The sequence below is a fragment of the Pleurodeles waltl genome, chromosome 7, assembly GCF_031143425.1.
Source record: "Pleurodeles waltl isolate 20211129_DDA chromosome 7, aPleWal1.hap1.20221129, whole genome shotgun sequence".
Lineage (NCBI taxonomy): Eukaryota > Metazoa > Chordata > Amphibia > Caudata > Salamandridae > Pleurodeles > Pleurodeles waltl.
The window spans coordinates 177801651-177812915 of record NC_090446.1 but is presented as its reverse complement, the minus strand read 5'-3'; the positions used below and the strand labels follow the sequence as shown (position 1 = coordinate 177812915).

Sequence of the window (11265 nt, the reverse complement as noted above, 5' to 3'; positions counted from 1 at the left end):
TATTTTTGCATCTACGTCACGATTCTGAGTTATGTCATGTTATACGCTGTTATGGTATGTTAAGCAGATTTGTAGCACACACTATCACTTTGGAGGGTATACTGCCCATGATCAGATGTGAGCCTAGTTAAGCCTAGGACCATCCGCATGTGCTCAATAAGCCAATTTTTCAGCTCCTTGCAGAATTCAAGAAGTGAGAAGGAGTCTCTTATGTGTAGTGGCAAGTTGTTCCATGCTTTAAAAGCAATGTTGGAAAAGGCTAAACTGATGGTTCTGGTTTTCCGTATGCTTGGGGCGTGCACAAGCAGGAGTCTGGAAGGGTGGCGGTGTCTGGAAAGTTTATGAAAGCAGATGAGGTTTTTGAGGTATGCTTGACTAGTGTTGTGTAGTGTCTTGAAAGTGTGGGTGAGGTTTTGAATTGTGAAAGTTTGTTAACAGATGCCGGTGGAGCTCCTTCTGAGAGTGTTTCTGGCTGCCAAGGTCTGAATGATCAAGCCTTCTGGTGAGTTTTTGTTGTGCTGGCAAAGAGGGTCTTCCTTTAGTCCAGCTTGCTCGTAACCAGGGTGCATGGGAGTAGCCAGTAAATTAAAATACCCCCACTTTGAAATAAAAGCTCTGATAGAACTAAGCCGGTGAGGCAAGTGAGCCCACCCCTCCCTAGAAGAGCTCCATTGTCTCTTCCCTCTGTCAATTCATCCTTTCAGCCTCCCACTGATATCCACTGTTTCACCTTTATATTCTGTTAACTATTGATGTTTTCATCTATCATTTAATCTTTTCTCATGTCATCCACCCATCTCCTCTGCTACACATAGATCCAGTTTGCCACCAATCAATCAGTCCATCCACCCATCCATCCATTCATCCATCCTTCCTTCCACTCTGCTCTCCATCATCCATTCATCCACTCTGTCCTTCATCCATCCCCTCTGCCATTCACCCGTCTATCCAGGCTGCTGTCCATCCATCCACTCTGCCATCCAACATCCATGTTTTATAATGCCAAATGGTCTTTTTTCATTTGTTGTTGATTTCACATCATACTATAAAATCATAAACGCTTTGTACATTTAGTCATTATTTTGGTGCAAAGTGAATATATCCCGTCATTGATTTTATGCAACTCTACATGCTATGTGAGCCTCAGTAAAAAATCGAAATACATCGTCCATTAATATGACATTTCCTATGGGATGTACGGATTTTTGGGACATTAACTCTGTCTCTAACAGCCCCAAACCATTACATATCGAATTACCTTTAGAAATCGTTTTGAAAGCCTGCTTCTTTCTTAAGTAAATGGTAAGTTTCCTTAAAATATGACAGCCCTTATATTTGTAATTGAGTGAGCCACACTCAAAAGGTGCTGGGGTTAATTCCCCAGACTTTAACTTTCTACAACTCTTTTCTCTGACATCTTCGAGTGATTTTAATTTTCGTGGGCATTTTATGAAATAAGGGCAGGTTTCATTTCCTGTCAGAAGCAAAACCATTTTTCGCTTTCAGTTCTTTCACAACTAAAGCCGAAAAATCAAACGTGAGCAGACGAACATGAAGACACAGTTCTTCGGTGAGTAGTGATTTACAATAACTTGTATTTTATAGTGGCGATCATAGCGCCTCTAAGCGCTATGACTACATTTGCTACAGATCTCCAATTTATGGTACTTACATTGGTGACCTCGAAAGGGCTTTCAGTGTTTTTTATGATGTAGACATGTAGAGTACATTTGTCATTAGTAGGACATTGCAGCCCTAAGGCACTACATTCAGAGTTCTGGTAGTGTCTTCGTCTCCTAAAAATGCTCCTATGGTGATAGCGCTCATCCTAGTCTAATACATGGACAGCAGTTGGGGGTAACCAAAAGTACAACACACAAAATTATCCCCTGCCTGAGAGTCAACGAGATTATTTTGTCCCCTAGTAATCACCTTGCCCATAGACAAACGCAGTTCTTTTTGTTAGAACCTTATCCACTCTAGTAGTGGCATGCCTCACCATCGGGTCCCATCCTGGTCCCTAAAAACCAGGATGGGCTTGACGAGTTTCAGGGAACACTTGAGATAATGTGAACCGTGGTCCTCAATATACATAATAAAATTATCTCCAACCGACCAAGGTATCCCTTTATTGGTGGTGGTTAACAAGCTTTTATCTATAGGCAGGGTGATTACTAGTGAACAAAAAACCTTGTTGAATATCAGGCAGGGGATACTTAAGTGTGCTGTTCTAATTCTACTATGGAGAGTGTATTTCCCCTCCTATAACTCTAAAGCCTCTCTTCCCTTCTCCAGAGCAAGATTTGTTATCCTTCTCAGGGTTTTTGTTTATTGGTCACTAAAAGGAGCCTTTGATATCCTTCTGCTCATTCATGAAACCTGGCATCCTCTAGTAATTCAGTATTTTTCTGCCAATCAATTGCAATTTTCCACTGGAGCTAAGAAAGTTTTAAAAAATGTGAAATTCTGACAGGTCTGGCAAGAGACAGCTTTATTTGTCTCCCAGAGCTAATTTAAAAGGTGTAGGTTCTGAATATAGCAGGTAGAATTTTGACGCAACAGAGTATTGTGACAAGAATATCAAGGGAGAAAAGAAACTATAGAAAGGTAAGATTGGATAGATTTTCTGCTAGTAGATATGGAGTTAAGAATAGTAAATCCTAACCTCCCTATGTGCACTAATCTCTTAGATATTTTGTTCCTTGATATTCTTGTAACTATATTCCATCCTGTCAATATTCTGCCCTGGATATTCCTTAGTATCATCATAAAAAATATACAGAGAGGCAAAATCTGCACGGCAAAGTGAAGATATTTTGCAATGCTTGTGCCTGATGCAGGTGTGTAGATTCAGAGGGAGTTTTTGGGGTGCTACACCACCCCTAATTAATGTATTATTTAACATATAGGGGGTCATTCTGACCCCCGCCGGCGGCGGAAGCCGCCGGCCTGGCGGGAACCGCCAGAAGACCGTACCACGGTCAAAAGACCGCGGCGGTTATTCTGACTCAAGAATAACAGCCCCATCTCGCTGCTGCCTTTCCCAACCAAGGTCGCTGAAAAAGCAATCAGTGTTCAGCTCCGCCAACACATTGAGCACAACAACATCCTGGACATCTCCCAAACAGAATTCAGAACTAATCACAGCACCAAGACTGCCCTGCTCGCATAGACGACATCCGTTCTCTCCTCGACTGCAGCCAAACAGCAGCCCTCATCTTACTAGACCTATCGGCTGCCTTCCATACAGTGTCCTACCACACCCTATGCATTTGCGGCAAGGCCTTTCTTTGGATACACTCCTTTCTGACAGGCAGAATGCAGAGAGTCAGGCTCCTGCCAAACCTGTCAGAACCTACAGAGATCAGCTGTGGAGTACCCCAAGGATCCTTGTTCAGCCCCACGCTGTTCAACATCTACATGGTCCCGCTCCCCCCAATCGTCTGGAACTACACTCTGAACATCGTCTCCTACGCTGATGACACGCAGCTGATCATCTCCCAGACCGAAAACCCCTCAATGGCCAAGAAGAACTTCCAAGATGGGATGGAAGCAGTCACCGCCTGGATGAAGGAGAGCTGCCTTAAACTGAACTCCAACAAGACCGAGATCCTCATCCTGGGACCATCCTCCTCAGCCCGGGACAACTCCTGTTAGTCCTCATTACTTGGTAGCCAACCCACCACCACAGACTACACATGCAAACTTCGTGTTGTCCTCGACTCAACACTCACCATGACAAGACAGGCCAGTTCTGTCGCTCCACCTGTTTCCACACCCTCTGGCTCCTGTGGAAGAGCTTCAGATGGATCCCAAGTGACTGCCGCAAAACCCTAACACATGGGTACTCACAAACTTTTTCTCGGGGGCCAAAATTGCAGTATGGTTTGCGGCCGAGGGCCGCACTGAAGTGACAGCGGGGGGCGGGGCTTAGAGGGGGCGGGGCTTAGAGGGGGAACAACCACCCCACCCCCTTTTTCAAAACAATGCCCCTACCCCAGTAACACACACAGCGCGCACACATACAGCGCCATCTGCTCTCACCCCTACCCCAGTAACACACACACACAGCGCACACACACAGCGCCATCTGCTCTCACCCCTACCCCAGTAACACACACAGCGCGCACACATACAGCGCCATCTGCTCTCACCCCTACCCCAGTAACACACACAGCGCGCACACACACAGCGCCATCTGCTCTCACCCCACCCCAGTAACACACACAGCGCACACACACAGCGCCATCTGCTCTCACGCCTACCCCAGTAACACACACAGCGCGCACACACACAGCGCCATCTGCTCTCACGCCTACCCCAGTAACACACACAGCGCGCACACACACAGCGCCATCTGCTCTCACGCCTACCCCAGTAACACACACAGCGCGCACACACACAGCGCCATCTGCTCTCACGCCTACCCCAGTAACACACACACACAGCGCACACACACAGCGCCATCTGCTCTCACCCCTACCCCAGTAACACACACAGCGCGCACACACACAGCGCCATCTGCTCTCACCCCTACCCCAGTAACACACACAGCGCGCACACACACAGCGCCATCTGCTCTCACCCCACCCCAGTAACACACACAGCGCGCACACACACAGCGCCATCTGCTCTCACCCCACCCCAGTAAAACACACACACAGCGCACACACACAGCGCAATCTGCTCACACGCCTACCCCAGTAACACACACTACATTAAAAACAAATAAATAAATAACCAAAGAGCCTTACCTGACTCAAAGCACTGTAAAGATGCCACAAATCTGGAACAGCAGGCAGGCAGGCGGGCAGCAGACGTGGAGCCGGTGACAGCAGGCAGACGACCAAAGCCCCGTAAAAGTTAGCTGCAAGCGCTGACTTTTATGGGGCTTTGGCTTCCACAGATCGTCAGGGCAACGCAATAAACAATGGCCGCCGTATGTAAACATAGAGGAGGGCCGCGGGAGCATGCTCCCGCGGCCCTCCTCTATGTTTACATACGGTGGCCATTGTTTATTGCGTTTGGTGTGCGTCTCGCGGTCGCGGGCCGCCAAGTTAGGTCCGTGGGGCCGCTGGCGGCCCGCGGGCCGTACTTTGAGTACCGGTGCCCTAACACATACCCTGATCACAAGCAAACTTGACTATGGCAATGCCCTCTATGCCGGAACCATCAAGAAGAACCTGAGCAAGCTACAACAAATCCAGAATGCCTTTGCCAGACTCGTCCTGAACATCCCCTCCGAGAACACATCACAGGACACCTGAGAGACCTCCCCTGGCTCCCCATCAAGAAGAGGATCAATTTCAAACTCCTCGTACATGCCTACAGGGCCATACACAACCTTGGACCTAGCTATCTCAACCACTGCATCAGCTGGTACTCCTCTGCCAGACCTCTCCAGTACTCCCAGCAGTCGCTTGCCACCGTACCTTTAAATAAAGAAGTCCTTGGCTGGAGGAAGGTCGTTCACCTACCTTGTCGGAAAATGTTGAAACACCTTACCTCTTCACCTCAGACAGTCGTCATGGCTCCCTCAACTCAGGAAGGACCTCAAGACCTGGCTCTTCGACTGAACCCTGAGATCATACCCCACAGTGCTTTGAGACCCTATGGGTAAGTAGAGTGCTCTTAAATGACTGATTGATTGAATACTCGCTCAGACAAAAATTCAGACACTCTTGTCTCTGTCCTGAAGTGCTTAAAACATGCCCCTCACAATCCGCACTCCTTTCCATTTCCAGTGACCATTAAGCAGCCCTCATGTGCTGCTTCTCATTGGATGATTGCCATGGTATGCCCGTGTGTTTGTCGGAAAATCTGATGCCCGTACCCCAGGTCTTCCTGACCAATCTATGCCTGTGGGTTGATCATAAAGGTGCAGCGGTTTTACAGTAAGAATCGTGAACCTCGATTGACTGACTACAATCAGTTTTAGGGCACTCTCCTTCATAATACCTACAAATTATCACAAACATCTTTTTAGTCTGGAACCCTGATTGCAATATGTGGGATGAATGGTACCTGCAGAAAAAATAATATGGACAGCCACATCCTCCACTCCCTCTCATTTGTCAGCTTACCTCCTTGGTCTCCAGCCCAGTCTGAAGAGAAGAAACAAGGTTTGCTGCCAGATTATGGTCCTATTGAGTGAACCTGCTTGCTGTCACATAGGTACCAAATCTACAGATTATTCTAGGAGAATATTGGCCCTTCGCAGAAGCCCCTTGAAGGAGGGAAACTCCTATTCATCCTGGTTAATTGGGATTTTGACCTTTGTGACTCTGCTCATATTGATTGACAGAGGGCTGCTACCCAGCTATTGTGAATATAGGTTGGAAACCCACTGCAGCTTAATGAAGACGTCCATCAAGTCGGACCTGCAAGGGCTTTGCTACTAAGCTTCCAGAACAAGGAAATGCATACTGCACGCTTCATCAAATCTAGGTTAGCACTTCCAGGGGAAGTCCAGAGACAAAGACATAGGGCCGTATTTATAGGTCCCTAGCTCTTGTGGTGCTAAGCACAGCGTCGTATTTATAAGGTGGCGTTAAGCCACTTTCTGTGGCTTAACGCCACCTTGTAAATACGGCCCCTTCCCACACAGCACTGTGCGTGGAAGAGTCGTGCAATAGGTGTTGATGTGGGCATGCCACAGCAACACCCACTGCTTTTGACGCTGCATCAGATTTATAAAATCTCGTAAGCCTCAGGGAGCGCCAAAATCTAACGCCTTCCCCCAGGGGTGGCATTAGCAGGGCGCAATGAGGAGGCATACTTTTATTTCTTCTTGTTTTTTTGCTTTTTCTATGTGTGCTGTATTCTGCAGCACGCATAGAAAAAGCAAAATGTCAGAAATGATTGTTTATGTGTGGGATGGTGTCCCTTCCTGCACAGAAACAATAATTTGAAAATGACGCTTCAGCGCTTCTGTGTGTGCTGCAGCACACACCGAAGTGCCAAAGCACCATTGGTGATTGTTTATGTGCAGGAAGGGACACTTTCCTACACATAAACAATCACATCCCTCACAAAGACATCATTGCACGATGGTGCAAGCATGCCTGCATTGGTGCTGGCAGCTAAATTGAGCGCCAGCGCAGGGGGAAACGCGGGGGTGTGCTGTATTCCTTTAAATGTGGCACATCCCTGTGTTTCTAAAGTGGTGAGGCGCTGCCAACTTTGACGCTGCAAATTTTGGTGCAGCACCGCGCTGCCCCATTTTTCTTTAAATCTGGGCCATAGAGTGACAAGAAACCCTTGGCCCAAAGTACTATTCTCATTTGCCTACCAGGGATGCGCTATTTGTACACCAACTAGTTTCTTGTGATCCAACCTATAGCACAAACTGAGAATTTAAATGTAAAACCAAAACCATGCTTGGGTGTTCTCTTTAATAATAAGAATTGCTTTTTACCCAAATGAACCCTTTTTGCAACATTAGGATAATGAAAGACTGGGGAAAAATCATAATGCTGTAATCTGTACCTTGCAGTTTCCATGCAGCTCTTTGATGATAGTTTATAGCTTACTGTTCTATCAGGGGTGGCTCCTCCATGAGGGCAGAGGAATGCTTTCTCCCCCGTCAGCAGCAGCAGCAGCAGCTGCAAAACCTTTCAAAGAAAATGATAATAAACTAAGTTTATTATTATTTATGGCGGGGCCACGGGGGTGACGTGCACTGAGGGGAAGTGCACAGCACTCTCCCCCTCACTGCGCATATATGTTTGGCCAGCCGTCTCGGGACAGCCAATCATACATACACCCAGCCGGATTTGCGCCGTTTTTTAATGCCTGGGTCAGGGCAGGCATTAAGGGACCTGTGGGCTCATTTCCATGGTGGGAGACCATGGAAGCAGTCCACAAGTGCCCTTCCCTGCACCCAGGGACACCCCCTGCCACCCTTACCCACCCATGGAGGTCACCCATGGATGGGGGGACCCATCCATGGTGAGTGCAGGTAAGTATATATATATTTTTTTTAAGTGGCATGGGGCCCCTTACATGCCACTGTGCCCAAGGCCATGCCCAGGAGACAGAAGTTCCCTGAGCATGGCCATTGGGCAGGGGGACATGACTCCTGTCTTTGCTAAGACAGGAGTCATTTCCATGGGGGTTGTGCATCAAAAAATGGCGCAAGTCAGGTTAGAGCCAATATTTTTTACTCTAACCTGAAACCTGACTTGCACCATTCTTTGGCGCACAACCCCCAGTCTTCCCTTCGTCTCCGCTGCCCGGTTACCGTCATTTATTTTGACACTCACCAGGCCGCAGTGCCGGTTAACGTCATTCCATAAATAAGGCACCCGGCTGGTGTGTTGGAATGCCGTTAGTCCGCGGATACACTTTTTGATGCAAATCTGCCTAAGAGCTGATTTGCGTCAAAAAGTATAAATATGGGCCACAGGCCCATATTTATACTTTTTTAGCGCCGCATTTGCGTCATTTTTGGATGCAAAATCAGCGCAAACTTACAAAATACAATTGTATTTTGTAAGTTTGTGCCACTTTTGCGTCAACAAATGACGCAAATGCAGCGCTAAAAAAGTATAAATATGGGCCTTAGCCTTTGAGCCCGCTTTGTATTAAACATGCAGGTGCATAACAGGGTGTGCAGATGTAAGTAAAACTTAGTTACATTTACATAGATTTTTGTAAAAATTCTTACACACACACACACAAATGAACCACATCAATCAATAAAACCCAAATAAAAACAGCTGCAAGCTGAGGACCTCTTCCTCTATTCCTTTAGTGTAGAGAAACCGTTAGCCACAGCTCAAAAAACCTCGACCTGAAGAGGAACTTCACTGAGGGTGAAGGAAACAGCTTTGTATGTGGTAACACATCATTGTAAGTTATGCAGTGCCTCCCTTCACAACCTCAACAGCTTAGGAGCAGGTCATGATGGCACTCTTCACCAGTATGTTGAAGGTTCCAGAGATTGAGCACACTGAGTGAGAAAGTAAAAAAGAGGTAGTAAAATAAAAAGAAGCATTCGAAGCAGAAACTGGTGGACAGCACCCAAGCCACACAGCACAATACATTTTGGAACCACAAGTTCTCACTTTCCACTTCACTACAGTTCATGCGTACACACGTTTTGATCCACTCTCAGAACCTCAGATTTCACTTCCTATTTCGGTTGCGCCAAAAAATAACTTTCAACCCCTGATTGTGTCTAAAAGTACAGACATATACTAGCATAGATATTGCCTGGGCTGTGACGTCAAAATTGACCTGCGCATATATTGACTCTAAAAAATTAACTTGCACTATAGCAACAAAGTTTTAAGTAGATGTGGAGTTTGCTACATGTCCCTATGAATGCTAACCTTGACGCAATAGTGCAAGTCAATATTGTATATGTGATTTGTGAGCAGGTCAATATTTCTGTGGTTGATGTCCTGTCATATAACCATTGTGTGGCCATCATGTGTGGATTGTGCGAGAATTTTAGCTTATGCAGAGATATGTCAGTTCTGCCTTACATGTTCATGCCCACCATTGATAGACCCAGTGAGTCATGCACCATTCCCCCTGACACGCTGTCTGTGATGAATTGGACATTTAGAAATGCTGACTGTTGAGAACACTGCTAAAACGCAAAGGAGTGAGTTGGGGTGGGCGGAAGAAACATGGACAACTTCATGTAAAGGTGATGAGTGTAGATCTTGTTCATTAAGGAATAATGAACATAAATACATGCCATTGTCCTGGTCACAGACACGGAACTCGATGGGCAAGGTCATTAAAATTAAGCTGCAAAATAACCAAAAAGTGCAAAAGGAAAGGCTTTTTAAGAGGACAGTCATTTAGTTGCGCTGGTAGCTAAAATTGCTTCTGTTTTTATTCGTATCTGTGCTAACAACATTTGCACCTTCTCTTACTGTTTCAAAGCTATGAAGGAGTCATGGTGATGGAACAAGTAAGGCGTTTGGTGTCAAAATAGGGGGAGGCGTTATAGTGTGTGCACAAGGTGCAACTCGACCCCCCCCTATGAAAGAAGATTCATGACAACTTAAAGTATGTGGCTCACCAACGCATAGCCCTTTAATAACAGTATAGCACATTCGTTTAGTTTACTGGATTTATAGAGCGCATGACTACCCTGAGGCATCCCAGCGCTAATGCAGGACCAGGAAGAACCAAAACAGGACTAAGCTGAGAAAAATAAAGTCTTCAGTTTTCCATGAAAAGAGAGTTCAGAGTTGTCTAGTCGGAGTTGCAAGGGGAAGGAATTCCATATATTTGCTGCTCCACAGGCAAAGGATCTGCCTCCCCATCTTGCTTTCTTAACACAGCAGGTGTTAATTAGAACGTTGGATGAGGATCTAAGTATTCTCTGAGGGATGTAGGGTGTTATGATTTATCTGAGAAAAACTGGGCCCTTATTATGAAGGGATCGGTGCACAATACACATGGCTTTGAAGTTAATCCGTTGTTGAATAGGAAGCCAGTGGAGGGAAGCCAAGGCTGGCTTGGCAGAAATTTGTCTGGGAATGTCCATGAGTAAGCGGGCAGCTGTGTTTTGTACTACCTGCAATCTCTTTAATAAGTAAATAGGAGAACTCAGGAATAGAACATTCCCATAGTCTAGACAGTAAAAGGGCCTGAATAATAAGTCTTCTGGCGGGAAAAGGAAGAAACTTAAACATTTTCCTAAGGGTTCTTAATAGATTGAAGCAGATGTCGGAAGGTTTTTTGGAGTGGCATTCCATTGTAAGGTAAGAGGCCAGAAAAAAACGTAAACTTTTTATAGTTTCTTCTGGCGGGGGAGGTCTTTTAACCCTTCGGGATTGAAGTAGGGGACTTAAGTAAAGAAAAATTCCTGACCAACATTACCTCTGTTTTTCAGTCAAGTTTAAGCTTGCTGTCTGCCATCCATCTGGTGACATCTAATAGACAGGAAGATAGAGTGGCCAGTTCGGAGTTAGCATTATTAGTAGAGAAGGAGAAGACCAGCTGAGTGTCATCAGCACAGGATATTAGGGATTGACCACAGGGTTCTACGATCTTTGCCAATGGGGACAAATAAATATTAAAGTAGGGCTCACGGAAGAGCCTTGAGGAACCCCACAAGTGAGGGAAAAAATATTAGAAAAGAATAAGCTATCCAAGACTTGGAAGGACCTCTTTTCCAAACAGGAGGAAAGCCATTTAAAAGTTATCCCCTCACATCCTGCTTGGGATTTTCTTTGAAGTAAAATCTTGTGATCAACTGGTTCAAATGCGGTGCTCAGATCTAATAAAATGATTTCTGCA

At 45.9% G+C, this 11265-nt stretch overlaps 1 protein-coding gene across 1 annotated transcript in view; it reads left to right on the top strand.

The window, feature by feature from the left end:
- The first annotated feature begins 1512 nt into the window (after positions 1-1512).
- The window catches only part of LOC138247220 (uncharacterized), a 230892-nt gene continuing 221139 nt past the window's right edge, over positions 1513-11265 (top strand). The window contains exon 1 of the mRNA XM_069201951.1: positions 1513-1570. Within this exon, the coding sequence (XP_069058052.1) occupies positions 1552-1570 (19 nt within the window). The 5' untranslated portion in view covers positions 1513-1551. The remainder of the gene's footprint in view (positions 1571-11265) is intronic.